At 31.0% G+C, this 19,155-nt stretch overlaps 2 protein-coding genes across 2 annotated transcripts; both read right to left on the bottom strand.

The window, feature by feature from the left end:
- Positions 1-3,607: 3,607 nt before the first annotated feature.
- LOC106393040 (dynamin-related protein 4C-like) lies at positions 3,608-6,931 on the bottom strand. Its single transcript, XM_048743289.1, has 2 exons — positions 6,405-6,931; positions 3,608-5,859 (listed from the first exon to the last, which is right to left on the bottom strand). Exons 1-2 carry the CDS (start codon positions 6,835-6,837, stop codon positions 4,289-4,291), a joined length of 2,004 nt encoding a protein of 667 aa, XP_048599246.1. The 5' UTR covers positions 6,838-6,931; the 3' UTR covers positions 3,608-4,288.
- A 9,243-nt stretch (positions 6,932-16,174) lies between these two features.
- LOC106449983 (type 2 DNA topoisomerase 6 subunit B-like) lies at positions 16,175-19,095 on the bottom strand. Its single transcript, XM_013891642.3, has 11 exons — positions 18,950-19,095; positions 18,761-18,872; positions 18,600-18,683; positions 18,487-18,513; positions 18,313-18,421; positions 18,153-18,228; positions 17,790-17,810; positions 17,480-17,676; positions 17,206-17,350; positions 16,800-17,114; positions 16,175-16,698 (listed from the first exon to the last, which is right to left on the bottom strand). The coding sequence occupies exons 1-11, from the start codon at positions 18,986-18,988 to the stop codon at positions 16,399-16,401; spliced, it is 1,425 nt and encodes a 474-aa protein (XP_013747096.2). The 5' UTR covers positions 18,989-19,095; the 3' UTR covers positions 16,175-16,398.
- Positions 19,096-19,155: the final 60 nt, after the last annotated feature.

The following is a 19,155-nucleotide window of genomic DNA, read 5'->3' as shown; positions in this document are numbered from 1 at the left end:
GCGTTATCGTACTGATCGATATTATTCACTGGCTTCCTAGACCAGATTTCCAATGTATCTAAAAACCTACCTCAGCAGAATTAACTTGGGGTATGATCCTACGTTTGTAGTTCTCAACAATTATCTATTGTTGTCCATATGGATGTAGAGCTAGCAGTCTGGTTTGCAGAGTCTAGATGATTTTGTTTATGTTGCTGACAGAAAAAAAAACTACTTCATGTACTGAGATTTCTGACTAACGCTGACACACTCTTCAATGTACTGAAGTCCCACTTGATCTACACAATTATTTAAAAGTGAAAAATAATAAAATGCAAGAAATCACGAGTTTCGGATCCGAAACCATAGAAATTAGAAGCCAAATTTTACCAAAATGATAATAAACCAATATATCAACTATCTCCAATGGCGAAATCAGATTCCTTGGACTCCTTCAAAAGATTGATACTGGTTTTAACTTTTAAGCTTCTCTTTCATCCACGCTGCCAACCAGCGGTTGATACTTTTTTTTTTACTGAGGCAAGATGTTACGTTATTAATCTCACATTTCAATCCATGACCATATCACTGTAAGGTTTTAAGTGGAATTAATTATAAACCAACTGTAAGAGCAACACAACATAATTGAGGAACGGCCACTAATCAATCAGCAAAAAAAAAAAGACAGTGCCTTCTCTTCTCTCTATATCCTTCATAAAACAACTGTAAGAGCAACACAACATAATTGAGGAACGGCCACTAATCAATCAGCAAAAAAAAAAAGACAGTGCCTTCTCTTCTCTCTATATCCTTCTTTAATGGTATTTCCGGTTTTGGAAATAAGATTCCCCGCTAAAGCTATAAGCATTTAGGGCAAACTATATGCGGACATAAAACGTAAATTTCATACAAAATTTTGTAATTTTCACATTTACTACATAAAAGAATAAAGATCGGCCCTTATGATCTAAGTTTTTTTTCCTTCTGCGAGTTGACGAAAGAACATGCTAAAATAAGAAATAAAACAAACGGTGTTCATACAAAACAAGAAAGATTTTTCGAAAACTATAACGTTTATCATATTTATTATACACGGGCTATATATATAGATACTATATACAATCTTTCCATAATTGGAACATTCCAAAATAGAAAAATGTGGACACACACATTCTCATCCTCGTAAAGCCTACTATATATTAATTGAGAAGTCACTTTAGTAACTTTTATTATCGATCATAGGTGAACTTTTACAAAATTATTATATTTTGATTGGTTGATGATTTTTATTTTTTTATTTATTTTATTTAGATCTAAAAAAAATGTAAGTCTATAACCAATTAATATCACTTACCAAATAATTTATATAATATTACAAATAATTGTTTATGGTAAATAATTGTTTAAATTATAGAAAGAGAAATAAATTGATCATTTTATATATTTATAAAATACATAAAATAATAAACGACAAACTGTCTATATAAATCAATAGAATGATTTTATATTCTTATTTAACATCTTCTAAAGTACATATTACACGCTTTATAAATCATCTATAAAAACATTTATCAAATTATTTATCTTGGCTTATTGTATATTTTAAATTATTATAAGAGTTTGTAAGTCATCTATAAGAAATTATAAATTAATTTAAAAAAATATTTTAAAATCTCATCTTATTATCCTATTATATATTAATTGATAAGTGACTTAAGAGACTTTTTCTTATGTGTCGATCATATATAAAATCCTAAAAAAATGTTATAAATTGATTGGTCGATATTATTTAATATAGATCAATTTTTATATTTATAAAATAATAAACGACAAACAGTTTACATAGATCAGTATATTGATTGTATATTCTTATTTAAAAGCATGATATTTTATATAAATAATCATAATAACTATTAACATCTTCTAAAGTTCATATTATATATTTTATAAATCATCTATAAAAACATTTATCAAATTACTTATATTGGCTTATTGTATATTTTAAATTATCATAAGAGTTTGTAGGTCATCTATAAGAGCTTATAAATTAATTTATAAAATCTTTTTTAAAATCTCATCCTACTATCCTACTATATATTAATTGAGAAGTCGCTTAAGAGATTTTTTCTTATGTGTCGATCATTTATGAAATCTTAAAAAATGTTATAAATTGATTGGTCAATAATTTTTAATTTTTATTTATTTTGATTTATTTTTATTTTAATTAGATTTAATAGAAAAAATAAGTCTATAAACAGTTAATATCACTTACTAAAAATTAACATAATATTACAAATAATTATTTACGGTAATTATTTGTTGAAACTATAGAAAGAATAATAATGTTTGATCAATTTTTTTATATATATTTGTAAACTACATAAAATAATAAACAATGTTTTTTATTAAAATTTATATAATGATTTTATATTGTTATATAAAGCCTTATATTTGTATATAAAGTATTATAATAACTATTAATGTCTACTCCCTCTGTATCACTTTTAGTGATTTTTGAGGTTTTTGCAATTGAATTAAGAAAATACAAACTTCTATACAATTTATCTTGGTTACATAAAAATATCATTAAATGAAATTAATTCAACCAATAAGAAAAAAAATCAGTATTTTACAATTGGTCACAAAGTTTAAATGGTATTAAATTCTATCTAGAACAATGAGAACATCTATTATTTTGAAACAATTTTTTTTTCTCTAAACACCACTTAAAGTGATACGGAGGGAGTAATAAGATTCATACAAGCTTTATAAATCATTTATAAAAATTATAAATACATTTATAAAATTATTTATCTTAGCTTATCATATGTTTTAAATTATGATAAGAGGTTTTAATTCATTTATACAAGCTTATAAATTAATTTATAAAATCTATTTTGAAATTTCTTTTTATTTTAAATGAGAAATTACTTAATTAATTTTTTGTTAGGTATGGATCATATAGAGAGTTTGAGAAATAATATTATAATTTGATTTGTTAATGATTTTCATTTTCATTTTATTTTATGAGTAAGAAATCAATTCTAGAACCAGTTTTATCATTATCCAAACGGCCTAAATATATTGCACAAAATTATTTTGGTAATTAAATATGTGATTTATATAATATATATAATGCTTCATAAAATAATTTTTAGGATGAGTCCTTATTTAGGGATTTTAAGGATTAAAAAAAAACAATCTATATAAATATATCCTTAATAATTATTTGTAATATTATGTAAATTATTTGGTAAGTGATTTTATCCTTAAAATGATTTTATCCTTAAAATCCCTAAATAAGAATTTTTTTTCTTTTGCCTTTCTCTAACTTTCTTCCTCTTACTTTCTATCAAAAGACAAATCTACTTTCTCTTCTCTTTTCGGTAGCCAGCGGTCTCTACTCGCCGCCGGCGCTCCGTGTTTGTCCTTTTAGCTCCGGTTCTGCCTCCTACCCCTCTCAATGTAATAATTTTCAGTTTGATTGAAAACATTTGCAATAAAAAGGAACAAAAATCCAAATAATTGAATCTGTACAAAACAACCAAACCAAACCAAACTAACAAATTGTTTAAATAAATTAAAATCATAGTTATATGCATAAGCTAATGTGATTGTCAGTTTCTTAATTATATATAGTAACAAACTTTGAACAAACTATACAAACCGAACAAACCAAACACATAGTATATATTAAATTTACTCAAACCTATTTTATCAATCGATTATTAAACGAAGCGTTTTCCTTCTATGGAATTTGGATGTGAAATATTAAAAAATATGTGGTCAAATCCAAACATAAAACATAAACGATCATATATAATTTAATCTTATATGTATGAATCATATTTTTCGTGGGGAAGGAGGAATAGATATCATGTCAAACATATGTAATGATGATACATATGATACCTACAGACAGAATAGGCGATGACCGATTAACGCAGACGTTTCTTGAAAATTTAATCATATGTATATAAATACTGTATATAACTTCAACATATAAATACTGTACGTATGTATATAACGATCACTCCACGCTTGAACTGAAGCCCGCTACGGGGCCGGACTTATACATAATATGATCGACAAATATATGTACCACCAAAGTTTGACTAAACAAAGTGAACAAAAAACCTCTGACCCTTTAAACAATGTAACATAGCAAAGAAATTCCAAAATTCAGAAAAAAACACACCCAAAATGCCCAAGCTCAACTCCAAAACCCTCTCATAGAACCTGACATGACCAGACTCGATCCTATTACAGCAAAACTAGAATTAAGAAGAAAACTCAATCAGTGATATCTCTACTGATCAACAATGGCTGCCACAGCATCCTTGGACTCCTTCAGAACCTTAATACTCTTCTTCAGCTTCTCCCTCTTGCTTGCCACCGACGGAGACTCCTCTAACATCCTCTCTACACCTCCCCCGCCTTTAGGATCCACCATCTCCGCCACGATCTCCTTCTGAAACTGAGTGTTGACTAGATACTTCACAGATAGCTGAAGATAGAGCGCAAGGTTGTCCACAATCCTACGAAGCACAATCTTCCAGTAGGATGTGATCCTCATCTTCATATCAAACGCCTGTTGCAGCAAATGAGCATGATACTCTCGCAGATGCGATATCTTCACACTCCCGAACCCATTTACAGAGAAGCTGTCAGGTTTCATCTTATCGTTCAAAACCGCATCGACGAAACTCTTCTGAGCATCTATCTTCTCCGTCCAAGACTTCATGTACTCAGGGCTACATGTGTAGTCCGTAAGCTTTTCCATCTCAACGATCTGAATCACTCTATCCACTGATTGTTCCTTGATCTTGCTCATGAGATTTCTACCAGCTCGTTTGATGGAAGGTTGAACTTGAGGAAAGTTTTCAGAGTATTTGGTGATGATTGATGAGAGAACAACTTCGATGTAGTCCCATATGTTCTTGATGAACTCGACCGGCTTTGCATGTATGTCATCCACATGTTGCGAAAGTATAGCCATGAATGCTGATCTCGGAATGAAGTTGGGAAGCCCGACACATTTGCATTCTTCAAGAACTTTGATCTCATCCATCAAGAACTCTCTAACTTGCTTAGGCTTTGCTTGTAGATCATCTGAGAACTTGCTTAACATATCAGCCAGGCGAGCAGTACCATGCATGCCATGATTATCAGGGAACTCAGAGAAATCTCCTTGGATAAGGATTCTTAGGAGAGACTCTTTCGCAGAAGCGATGATATCCATCAGTGTCATCAGTGCTTCACCAGTGGAAGTCATTACCATTGGCAGTTTTTTAAGCTCGAGGTCAGCGGTTTCCATCTTGTGCTTGATCTTGCGTACAATCTCAGGCAAGCAGCGTGAAATCATTGTTGTTTGAATATGTATTAGCTTCTGAGCTAGAACGGGGAGACCGACAATGTTTTCATCAATCATTGAGAGCATTGGATGAGTCTTGAAAAGTAACTCTTCTTGGTCTCTAGCTTCTTTATATGTTTCTTCCCCTACACGGTTCCTGACACATACGTAACCTAGTCCAATACTTACATCATCTGCTGTTACTTTCTGAAGAAGACCTTCAGGAGCCATGTCTGCCTTTGTGACAACAGCCAGAGTCCGTTCACCGGTTTTGTCAACTTGTCTGGACATTCGAATGGATTCACATGTGGTGAAGTCGACCGTAGCTGACAGTACGTTGAGGATAATGGACTCTTGAGGCTTGATGTACTTCATTATCATCCCAGAGATCTGCTCATGGATATTCTCTGGCTGTCCTTTCACGGGAACTCTAGTTATCCCAGGAAGATCAACCATGGTCAAATCAGGAGCCCCAGCTTTCTTCACGTGGAGGGTCAAGGGAGCATCCGAGACCCCTTTACTAGATCCTGCATCATAATATATATTTTTTTAAGTTCTTAATCAAAGTCTACACGGTGATTCACAAACATATATGACATAACACTAATGTTTCATCATATAGCAGAATCATAAAACACCTCTAGGCACATGTATAGGGTATTTAAATAGTCCTTTCTATCCATGTTACATAGTCAAAGTAATATATTTTGATTATGCAGCATAATATATTTTATAAGTTCTTAATCATAACAAAGTAATTAAGTTACAAACCCATAATACTCTAAAGTTTCATCATATAGCAGAAGTCAGTATTAAAAATATCTTACAAGTAAGGAAACATAACACCTCTAGGCAGGAATATGTACACATATATTGTAAGATTGACAATAATCTTTCTTGTCTTGAGAGAGAGGTCTCATTGACAATAATCTTGCTTGTCTTGTGAGAGAGAGAGAGAGAGAGAGAGAGAGAGAGAGAGAGAGAGAGAGAGAGAGAGAGAGAGAGAGAGAGAGAGAGAGAGAGAGAGAGAGAGAGAGAGAGAGAGAGAGAGAGAGAGAGAGAGAGAACATACCAGCGATCACGTCAGTTGCAGCAGAAATAGCTTCAGCAATGTGTTCTTCATCCGTTTGAACAACTTTGTCACTATACTCCAGCCAGATCTCAGGTTCAGAGCTAGTACTTCCCTGAAGCCTCATAACAAGAGGAACCCTAGTGCAGATTCCTTGCCCACGAGGCAAACTGATTCCTGCCAATGATTCAAGAACACTGGACTTTCCAGAGGACTGGTCTCCAACTACGACAATGGTCGGAAGCTGGATCCCTTCTTTCATCACATTCAGGTTCCTCATCCGATCCACTGTGTCAAGCAACGGCCTGATCTGGTCATTGTAAGAAGACACAATGGGTGGTTCTATGGTAACAGATTTGTTGTCGTTTGGATTTGCTTTGACAATTGTACGAGAAGATGAAGGTTTAGAGACAACACGCTTCTTACTGCCTTTCATTTTCTACTAGAATGGACCAGACAAATACAGAGAAGAGATTCAAGGATATGTGTGATTCTTCTTTGAGATCCTTATAAGATATATATATATAGAGCTGTATGAGTGATAATTGCCAAAACAAAAAAACCTTTGAGATGAGATTAAGTGTATAGGTAACGTGCGAATTGATAAAAGCTAATTAAGTCCATAACTACACAGTTGAATCTAAGAAGGCTTAATCCTTCATTATAAGTGTATTTATATCAGCATTTTCTTGGCTCCCATAGGCTGTATTTTCCCGTGGTAACGTTTGAAATTTTCAGATAGTCCTTTGGAATATAACGAAAGGCGTGTACCTAAGCTAGGGAATCTCATGGATCCATCTCTTTGGTTGATAATTTTATTAATTTGTAACTGAAATTTGGACTGGCACAACATTTCTCAATTTTGACATCAAGAACATAACTCTAGCTAGTTACAACATTTCATATTTAAAAGGGTTTTTATAATAAAAACCCTCAACTAAAGATAGATCGGAAAAACTCCCCTTCAACTAAAAAATTCGGGAAAGAAACCTTAAAACTTTAGTTCCACTGACGTTTGTCACCATATGTCACGATATTTTTGACGGAGGGTGAAAAATATTAATAGAATTAAAATTGAGGGCTTCTATCGTCGAATGTTTAGTTGATGGGGTTTTTTGCGATACATCTTTAGTTGAGGAGTTTTATTATTGAATGCAATTAAATTTTTTATAAACTTTATTATCACTTATGCATTATTTTAAACTCTAACAATAGATTTATAAGCCTTTAAAATAATTTATAAATTCGTATACATTCATTTATCAGTTTTATAAACAATTTATAAAGCTTTATAAATATTTTAATACTTATATAGATGATTAATAAGGTTTAACATATAAAATATCAAAATATAATTGAGACTATTTAACAATTTTTGTAACAGGTTAAACATTATGACATCTAATAAAAAACATCAAGACTTGAAATCCTTAAGTATTTAAATGTGAATAGTAAAATTAAGATTTAAATCCAAAAAAAAACAAAAGTTAAATATTATTATATAATAATAAACTATCGATAACAAAAATAAACTAATACTTACAAAATCACAACAACTAATTTTGGTCCTCTTTATCATCTTTAACTTTATTTTTTTAAATGACATAGATCTTCATCAGAATCTTAAAAATACAAATAAATCACAAATTAAATAGTGTAAATGAGATTCACAAAAAAAAGAGATATATAGTCGACATCCGACAGCTGAAAAAGATATAAGTAAAATCTGAAAATATCACTTTTTAATTTGAATAAAAAATAAATTTCAATAACATAATTAAGAAATCTAAAAAAACAATAAAAGTGACTTATTGGTTTAACCAGTGGTTCAACCGGTTGTGGGGTTCCGGGTTTTAATGGTTTTTTGTGGGTTTTACTGGATTTTTAAATAATGGGGTTTTCATAAAAGTCAAATCGGATTATATTCGGGTTACCGAATTTACTAGTTCAACCGCGGATCCGGATCGGATTTTAAAAAACTGGTTTACTCTATAAAAAACAGGTGGAAAATATAACGCTAGACATAGTGGACTCTACCCACATTTTCTTCTACTTTTTGTTTCCACCATTTTGGGCTAGAAATTTACCTATCAGAACTTTAATTTTTCTTCTCTTTTTCACCTATTTATTTTCTCTCATTTGCTCCATTTTTACCAATCACACTCTATATTTCTATTAGAATCCATGATTTGATAATTGTGATCTTTTGAAGTTGTTAGAATTTGTAGAATGGAAATACCTTGGAATAGAGAGAATGTGTGAAAACTGAAAGAGAAAAGAATTACAATTTTTATTAGAAATTTTAATAGGTTTTGATTACAAATATATAGACAAATCTATTTAAAAGTGGTTAGAAGTGGTTTACCACGTTTTTCAAATGTGAGAAATAAAGAAATTTAAATTTTGAATTGGACAATATCCACATATAGTGGTAGGCGTTCGGATACCCGTTTCAATCTGGATCGGTTATTTTGGGTTTTCGGGTATCTTGGTATATAGATATAAAACCTGTTCTGATATTTTTATACTTCGCGTCAGGTTCGGATATTTAGAGTTTGAAAAAATCTAACTCGTCTGGCTTGGATGCTTCGTTTGTTGAATCTACTTTGGAGCTGTTGCCAACTTTTCCTGGTTGCTGTCCCAATCTACAATCCCTTTTAATGGTACGCTTCATTTACCAATGTTTATTTATAATATGTAATCACGTTGAGATTCATATCTAAAAATTTTTGTTTATTTTATAGGATTTTGACTGCCTTCCAGAGACAGATGAGATAAAACTTTCATATTTACCTCATTGTTTCCTATCATTTCTCGAGTTTGTTCAGATGGAGACACCAATCACAGTCACAGAACCATTTGTCAAGATGAATCTAGCAAAATACTTTATAAGGAACTGTGAAGTTTTAAAGACGCTGGAGGTAAGTAAGAGTTTAAGTAGCATCATCAAGAAAATCAAAAGGATTCCAAAACGGTCTAGAGGGTGTGAAGTTGTCATGCTAAATCAACCTTGCGAGGTTGTTTATCAAACATCCAGTTTGTTACCAATTAATTATGTACCAATAGTTTGCTAGTAATCAAGTTAAGTGGACACGGCTTCAGGTTTGACCAAATTGCACTTGCGTGTGAACTCTTTTGTTTATCATCGGAAGCCTAGTAGACCTAGCTCCTTATTGAATACTGTAACTTGCAGAATACTCTTTCTTGCATGTGTAAGATTAGAGTTGAGCTTTCCATGGGCTTGATTTCATCAATATATCCCTCCATAAATTCACAAAGTTTGAAATGAAATGCCAAATTCTGATTGTCTTGGTGTTTATCTAGTAGAGTTTTATCAAATGTCAAATTTCAGTTAGTATTTTGTTTGAATTCTTTAGTTAATTTAACGGTATTTCCAGTGTATTATTTCATTTTTCCTTTTTAATGAACAACTTCATAATAAATTTATTCTTTAGTGGAATAAAATTTTGTTTTAATTGTACTTCATTTTGAGTGGAAAATTGAGTACTGAATAAAAACTAAGCCTATTACGAATATGACTTCCTTCTTGAAGTGAAAATGGAGAAAAGTTGGAAAAAACCATATTCCAAACTCCATTTTTAGTAAAATATGGAATAGGATTACAGATGTTCTACATTATTTTGGAATATGTTTCAAGTATTTTGATTGGTTTGTTCTCGATTTGTAAACAATAAGAAGCAACAAGTTTAAAAGACTAATGACTAAACAAACCAATTTTAAGGCTGCTTAATTATATTATTTCAAACTAAAATAACATTACATAAATGATTCTATAGCCGATAATTTTATTTTTTTATGATAATCCACGTTTAACAATATTTCTTATTTCATGCAACATGTAGAAGATTTTATGTAAGTTTTTTCTCTATTAATTTGCATAACTCGTCTTATTTGAAAAAAAAAACTCAATTTTTAGTATAGAAGCATTGATGAATCTTAAGTCAAACCATTAGACTAAAGAGACTTCCATTTAAAATCTTAGTATATTTTATGAATATAATCTATTTAAGAAAGATTAACTTTCTTTCTAAAAATGATTGACTAAAACTCAATAACAAATAAGTTCATATATATAATTATTGAGTGTTTTTTAAAAATCGATGATGGCTGAGATGTGTATGGGCTCGGAATTATAGTACATAACAATTTTAAGGAGATTAGACATGTGAATAGGGCCGAAGCTCGTAGCTCGAGCCCGCTTAGCCCTATAAATTATCGATTTTAGGTTTAGTTATTTAAGCAAAGAGAAAATTAGGCTTTTCAGACTAAGCTCATTTCAGCTTCAGATGTTATAGGCTTAAACTTGTTTTGACTAAGGCGGTCCAAAAGCACGAAACTTTATATCTAAGTTTAAATATAATTCTTGCGATATGAGTCATTCTTACTGATATATTATTTTAATAGTTGTAATCCAAAATATAGCAAACTTATTGTTTGATCATTTCAAAAGTCACATTCTAAATTCAAAATACTCTTTTTCTAATGTAGAACATATTTTTCCAAAATATAAAGTATGGAATGTTTTTCTTCGTTAGTATAAATTCTATTATCTTATTTACTTACATTTGATCATTTAAATCTTGTTAAATTAAGTTTAGTTATAATATTGTTTTAAAACGTTTGAAAAAAACACCTTTTAAACAAAGAATTTTAAAACTAACTTTATATTGTTTTGAGAGCATATGAGGAACACCTTTGTTAAAAAGAAATTAAACAAGAAATCTAATTTATTAAAACAGAAGTACAAAAATGAAATAACCCTAAGATTTACAAAGTATTTACAAGGGAATGCCACTGAATTAATTAATAAAGTTATCTTTAAGGATTTTTGTTTTATTCTATTTTATTACTATTTTCCTAAATTGATCATTAGCTAAAAACGTCAACAGTAATTTAAGGAAATCAATTTCATAAAACAACTATAAATAAATAGGATTCAGTTACAATAATTCAATAAAAATAATTAATCATTAATCATATACGAAATCTAATTTCTCTCACTTTACATTTCCTAAAAAGATTATAATTTGCTAGCTTCCATTTTACCGATCTTAATTTATACCATACATATTTTATTTTGGCATCCACATAGATTATAATATCTGTTGTATCTATTTTTGTCGATATATCTGATGTATCTCTAAGGTTACTATTCTTATTTGTATTCTCTTATATAAACCAAACTATAACTATCCTTAGTGTAATCACTTTTCTTAGCTAAAATATACATAGATCTATATATATAAAAAAATGTTCGCCTCTCTCCCGTGAAGCCACGTCATCAATTAGTGCGTTCTGGGAGTGACACGTGTCCCATTTTGTATTTAGGACCAAAATAAATAAATGCAGTTAAGGGTAATTGAACCCAGCACCTCTAGCACTGGTAATTTCTCTTAGAACCACTAGGCTAAAGTCACTTTTTATAAATATGTGGCTGCGAAAATACTTATTATCGTGTCAACTGAAAGCACATGCTTCTTCTGCTTGTGGCCAGGGCCGACACTTAACTGACGTCAAGATGAAGATCGTGAAGTTAAAAACTTTGCTCCAAACAGTTTTGCTATTAGTTATAACATACAGAATTTAAAAAAAATGGTAAAATGCATAAAAATTTATATAGTTATAACATACAAAGTAATAGCTAGATTCTAAATTTGATTTGTTGCCTATCCAATTATTTCTTTTAAATATTAGTTATAAGTAATTTATTCTAATAAATGTGAAATTACTGAACCAATAAATAAAACATTAACTGTTTATATATTATTAGCAAAAATATGTAGATTGGTTTATTTTGAATTTTAAAATAAATAATCATGTTAATATGTTAATACATAAATATACAAATATTTTAATAAGAATAAAAAAATACAAAACCCACGTACAATGTTGAAAAACTATATAAAATAATCAATATTTTGAGTATTAAACCTAACCACAACAATAAAAACTAAAATCTACTTACTATATATAAGAAAAGTTGAGCAAACATTTAAGAAAACGTATAATACCATATCAATCATGAACATCATGTCATGCTAATACAAACTTATAATCTCTAATAACACTAATAAAAAAATAAAAAATAAAAGAGTTTAGTTATACATATGTGAAGATGATATAAAAATGTGTGTTCATTATAAAAAAACATAACAAAAAAGAAAAAGAATAATAAAATAGTACAATGTCAGAAAATGTATTTGAAAACAAATAAAAAAATATAAACAAGTTAGAAAAATAAACAACATCCAACATTAAATGTAATATCCCTCATCGCTTAAAATTTTCTAATAGAGAAATATCATTATTACACACATCACTTACAAATGTAAATGCAAATCTAAAACACAAACCACAAAATCATACAAAAGAATAAAAATTGAAATCACAAATAAAGTATATCCCGCCCGTAGGGCGGGCCGACCCTAGTTTTGAAAAAAAAAACGTTTTGTCAACCTAAGATCACACTATTATTAAATATCAACTTTAAGATCGATATTCCAAATTACATAATATCTAACTTATTATATTTCCTAAATCTTGATTATATTCTAAAATTTATCCTTTAGCTAAAATAATCTAGGTATACTTGATAGACAACTAATAAGGTTTTGACCATCCTCTATATATTAAAAGAGAAGCATTACAATATTAAAATGCTTCTTAAAAATTTCTAGAAAAATATGTTGGTACACAAATATATATTATATACTTCTTATTAAACTAATCATAAAATTAATTAACAATCTACAATTAATTTTTTTCTTTCTTTAAATAAAAGATACAGAATTACAAAAAAATGAATAAAATATATATTTGACAATTATTGATTTTAATAATAAATATTTGACAACATTATACATATCCTCCATTATTTAATGTTATTTTATTGAAATAAATTAAAAATCTTATTAAATATATAATAAAAATTATATTTTCGTGAAGAATGATTTAAATATTTTATTATAATAAAATAAAAATGATCTCAAAACCATATGATTGGGTTCATGAGAATGATCTTTTCTATTAAATCTGAAAGTACAAAATAATACTTGCCTAATTTTAAGTGGTTTGTTACATAGTTTTATTCATTTTTAAACTAATTATAACCACTTTATTTATTGTCTTTCATTATTAATTGGGCTTCATTTATTAAAGATTACAAAATAGAACTTACATATCTTTACTGTTTTATTACATCTTTTAAATTTCATTTTCCACTCTTCCTAATTACTTTATTAATTATATTTACCATAATAATCCAGCAAAATTTATTTTAAGTGTTAACCAAAATAATTTCATAAATTTGAATGAAATTGGTTCATTAGAATTCAACCGATCCGTTCGGGTACGGATCATTTTTTTTGTATCAGATTTTTAGATTTAAAATTAAACTTTGTTTGAATATCATAAATTTTTTGCCAGGATTCGGACTCGGATCCTTCTAGATCCGGATAGCTTTGTAGGAACCTAAAATATCCATAACTTATGTGTTTATAAATGTTATTAAATAATTTATAAAAATAAAAATTAATATCCGTACGGGCATGGCATGCGGATCAAACTCTAGTTTATATTTAAAGGGAAAGTTATAACTGATTTTTGTACAAAAATTAGATCTTTTAAATGGTAAAACTGGCAGAAATAAAATTATAATAATTATTCCAAGAAATCCAGAAAACCCAACAAACTCTATATCCCTATTAAGACCAGACATGGCTTTAAAATATAGGTCTAAAATATTTTTGGGTTCAGCCAGGCAGAGCTCGAATGTTTACGTGTTTTTCTTGTTGGCCTGGCCCGACCGGCCTGATTAACATCTCTAAAGGAGATTGTAACACATTGGTAAAATGATAACACTATATAATGTTTAATGGTGGAAATTATGCATGAGTAGTATCCGTTCAGGTTCGGATCATGTATTTTGGATTTTTGGTATCTGTTTCACCATCACAAGTCTCATTCTAATAATTTATAAATACATATGGATTCGGATAATAACACTTCTGGTTCGGTTCTGATTCGTAATACATCCTGAAACCCATAAACTATTCATATATTGTTCAGATTTGGATTATATCGTTTTTGTTTGGATATATCCGAAAAAAAAAAATCAAAAACAAACATAAGAAAAAAAACACTTAAATTGAATAGAAAATAATCCAACACACATCAAATTAAGAAAATAACAACAAAATGATAAATCAAGCATGAAAACAAACATAAGTTTGTAAACAATATGCATTACTTTATAGATAAGGCAGACTTGCTATTCAAAGAGTAAATTATGATATACTTATTTATAGGTAATTAGATATTTAAAGTATTTATTTCTGTTTTAATACGTATTTCATATATCATACCAAAATAAACATTTAGTTGATCATTTGAAGTTTGTGACAAAAAAAAAAGTTGATCATTTGAAGTAGTTATACATGTCACCAAGTATTTATATTGCCTATTAATTTCAATTTTTTTGGATTATCCATTCGGTTCAGTTAATAATACTTGGGTTCAGATATGTTTTATATCATCCTACAGAATTCGTTCGGATATTTTTTTACATTTTAAATAAATGGTGTGATGTATATAATGGACAGAGAAGACATCAAGATGTTAGTCAATAAATGGTGGGATGTATTTAATGATGAGTCTCTCAATTTTAAACAGAAAAGCCCTGCAGATGTGGAAACAGAAAAGCCCTCAGATGTGGAAGAAACTGTTACAAAATCGACCATCCTAGGCTCCTAGCTTAAGAGCTTGATTGGTTTCCCCGCTACCACCCGCAAACGCAGCTTTTGCGGTTGGTAGCGGTTGACAGCGTTTCGAAACAATCATACAAACCGCTACAAATCACTTCAAACCGCTCCGAACCTCTTAAATTCAAAAGCTGGTTCCAGCTAGCGTTTGCGGTTGCGGGCGGTTGCGGGAGGATAATTTTTTTTTTTTTTAAAAAAAACCATATAAATACAAAAATAAAAATATTTAATAAATTTTTTAAAATGAAATTATAAAAATACTAAAATATATCTATTATATTTTAATTAATATTATAAAATTTTAAAATAAAAATATTTTCTATAATCTTAAAAATTTTAAACTATAACTTTGAAAATATAATTTACATATTTATTATAATATTATGATTTTTGATATTTTTATAATTATATAAAATATAAATATTGTTAATTTATTATTTAATCGCTGCTGTATTTGGTAGTTAACCAGTCATAAGTATCCCGCAAACGCACCAATTTCTAACCGCAGAACCAGTCGTACAAATCTCTTAAAACCGCTAGAAACCGCAACCACCCGCATCCGCAAACACCCGTAGCCGCAACCGCAACCGCTGCGTTTGAACCAGTCAGACCCTAAGTATCCGAACCTGAAATGACCTACGTTCCTGCACCTTCTGCTGCTTGAGATGTCTTATAGGGAACTAGGAAATGAACAAGACTTGGCGTGTTACTCTAGCCATTTTATTTAGATATATGTATACATAGTTTGACATAGTATAAACAAAAATAGAAACCTTGGTGAGTTGGAATACAGCTCTTAGCTGCGCTTTCTCGACCCGAGAGGTTTACAAATAGTATAAGGTAAAGTGTGTAAGCTGTTAAACTACTAAGGAAAGAAAGTATTTGTATTGCTATATTTATGTACGGCGCACAAGAGAGATAAATAAAAGCTGTACCAAAGAAATATACTATTAATCACATTCAAACATGATTGAAAACAAACAGAACAGCAAGGGATGCAATTATTTGTTACTGGCTTTGGAAAATCTACCTCAAGAACATAACAAACTGAAATTTCTTAAATGAAGTTCTGTAAACAAGTCTGCGCTACCCATGATGATTCATTCTCAGGCTGTGGTGGAAACATAATAAAGTAAAGAAAATACTATATGCATATCGATAACATATAGTTTTCACATATCGACTATCTACTGTATCCGTTATCAGAAGCAGATGTATCATTCAAGGGAGGTAGAGTAATACTCACCTTCTATTTCCTCATCTTCATAGTGTGATGTCTCAGACCCGCCTTCAAAAAACAGAAAGGGAGCAGCTTCCTGGTCTTTCTGGGGTTTACTCTCATTCATTCCTATAACCGTAACAATCTTTCTCTGTATATAGTCTTCCACTGCTTCACGTTCAGCTTCTTGAGGCTGAAATCCAAGAACAGATAAGCAATCTCCTTGGAAGTCCATGTCAGTAGAAGAGAATATGAGGCCCGCTAATGATCTTGCAAGGTCAGGAACATAGCTGCAAATCTAAGAAAGATAAACAACAGCAAAAACAATCTTGGTTATACCTTAAGAAATTTTAAGAGATTGACACTAATAGTTCAAAGGAGGTTTGACTTAGAGATCACCTTACGAGAATGTGAGCTTAGAAGAAAGCCCTCATGTTTAGTCTTCAAATCATCTAATGCACTTTTAATCCCCTTCTTCACAAGATTTATACCAGGCTCAGTCTTATGTCTTGTTGGATACTTCTTGTGATACCAGTGGAGAGCGATTTGTATTTGAACATATGAAGGAAAATTTTCCCATTCGAGAAACACATGTCCTTCTTGATCATTCACACTCGCTAGGATCAAACCGTAGCTTTTCCAGTCAATCTTTTTCAATGCACTCAAGGCAACTTGTGGAATGGGGGAAGGAGAGAAATTGTCAAAGTATACAACCTGGGGGAAATTCACCATTTAAGATCAAACAAATAAACACAGTCCATGTCAATATAGGTTCAATGTATTTAGTTTTGAGAACTGAACAGACCTCTGTTTTGCCCTCACATGATCTGCTGCAATGGCGAGTTGTCTCTAATAAGTCACTTATTACAATCACCACTTCCATTGTTCCTCCAGGTCTCTTACGATTTTCTTCAGGGCAGGCTGTTCCACTCCCAACTTTTAGATGCTCTCTGAAAATATTTAGAATATAACCAGATTTGTCAGACTTGACGTTAAATGACTGGACATACATTGGTTCCAGCAAGACTAAGTTAAGTCGCAAGTGTTTAGAAACAAGAATGGCGTAACATATTATGTACCTATCAGAGAAGCATTGTTCACACATCATTTCCAAACAGTTCCCATGCCTTAAAACACAGTCCTCAAGACCAGACTTTAAGCGTTCAAGGTTGGAGGCAGTGAAGCAAGGAGTTTGATCACCGTTCATTACAAAGACGTATTGGGTTTGAGTACCAGGAGAAGCTCCTTGTTCAACCACCAGATCCATTGTGACATTCTGGAGAGGTAGAAAGGACGCATTGGTTTTTAGTTTCATAAGCTGCGAGTTCTGGGGCAAATGACTGTCTGAAGAAATTTGTCAAATCACCGAAGGGGGGAACTTCAACTTACAGGTAAATGAAGAACAAGCATCTGCAAGATAACATGGTGAGATATATCATTACTGAGCAGCTCAGAAATCATGAGAGTAATATATATCTTGATAAAAACATAAAACTGACGACAATTAAGTGATATGGCCAGGAGGGCAACAGTTCAACCAAAAATATATAGCATCGATCAACTCTGGAAAGGCTCAAGAGTAATTTAACCATTAAGCGAACTTGGGTAGAGTCATTGCTTGACCTAACTAAATTACTAAGTTAAGTGGATAGCTTAAGAGCGACATTCAAGACTTCAAGACTTCAACTTAAAGATGGAAATGCTTGCTCTTTATCTTAGTATGAAAAACAAGAAACAAAGGATGCCGAAGACCTTTTGAAAGAAGGTAACTATGGGCGCCACAAGAGCATCCATGCTTGCAAAGACACTCATAGATACCTCTGTCCCACTGAAAACAACACAATAATTAGGCAGTCACAGTGGTTTTAAACTCAGTAAAGAAACAAGAGATAGATTGAGGAATCTGCAGCACCTAAACTTTGCGCCGTTTTTAGGCTGAGAAGGTTGTCTTTTGATTCTTTTGTTTGATATACACTCACCAAGATTAATATGATAGCAGAACACCTCGTCGTCAGAAAAGCCTGCAACTCCGTCAGCACAATGGAGAGACATAAGAATGAATCATATAAAAGCAATTGAAACTCACAAGTGGTCTTGAGGGAGAGTAACCCATCTGCATTATCAACAATCAGAAGCTGATTTCATTTGATAGTTAACATTCAATTAAACGAATAACCCAGATGAATTGCTCGTACTAACCCCAGATGTTGGCTCCATTGAACTCTCTAGGGCACCTGAGATCCTGAAACTCCACCAAACTGCAACCAATGCCCGTATCCGAAACTGTAGATAGACATGGGGAACAATTTAGTGACGACAGATTCGATTTCCGTCTGAGGGGGGGGAGAGAGTGAGATTACTCGAAATAGATGTAATCGGAGGATCATTGCCAGCAGATTGATGAAGAAGAAGAAGTGATAATCTACAGAGATCTTCTGCTAGACGGCATCTTTGAAAAGCTGACGAGATCAACTGAGAGAACACAAGACTTGAAAGAAAATGAAATCGAAGAAGACGAATGAGGAATGATGATGGGATGGGTGACTTACTTGTAGAAGAAGCTTGGGAACAGGATCACTCATCTCCATGGCTTTTTCGATATCCTCCTAATTTTGTCTCTACCTCTACAAGTATGACTCACTGATATAAACAATGCCCCGCAGTCACCATGGTTATCCAAAAACAAAATAAAAAGGTAAATAATGAATTTGAACCGCAAGCACATATTTACACACAATTAAACTTCCACGGTAAA

The sequence above is a fragment of the Brassica napus genome, chromosome A1 (genome assembly GCF_020379485.1).
Source record: "Brassica napus cultivar Da-Ae chromosome A1, Da-Ae, whole genome shotgun sequence".
Taxonomy (NCBI): Eukaryota; Viridiplantae; Streptophyta; class Magnoliopsida; order Brassicales; family Brassicaceae; genus Brassica; species Brassica napus.
This window is presented reverse-complemented; position numbering and strand designations above follow the sequence as displayed.

Excerpts from the sequence above, each read along its gene's own strand:
- LOC106393040 (XM_048743289.1), bottom strand. The coding sequence starts at position 6,837 with ATGAAAGGCAGTAAGAAGCGTGTTGTCTCTAAACCTTCATCTTCTCGT. Across the intron at positions 5,860-6,404 it reads TGCAACTGACGTGATCGCTG|GATCTAGTAAAGGGGTCTCG; the intron begins GTATGTTCTCTC and ends ATTATGATGCAG.
- LOC106449983 (XM_013891642.3), bottom strand. The coding sequence starts at position 18,988 with ATGGAGATGAGTGATCCTGTTCCCAAGCTTCTTCTACAA. Across the intron at positions 18,873-18,949 it reads TTCCCAAGCTTCTTCTACAA|TTGATCTCGTCAGCTTTTCA; the intron begins GTAAGTCACCCA and ends GTGTTCTCTCAG. Across the intron at positions 17,811-18,152 it reads TAGTTACCTTCTTTCAAAAG|ATGCTTGTTCTTCATTTACC; the intron begins GTCTTCGGCATC and ends GTTATCTTGCAG.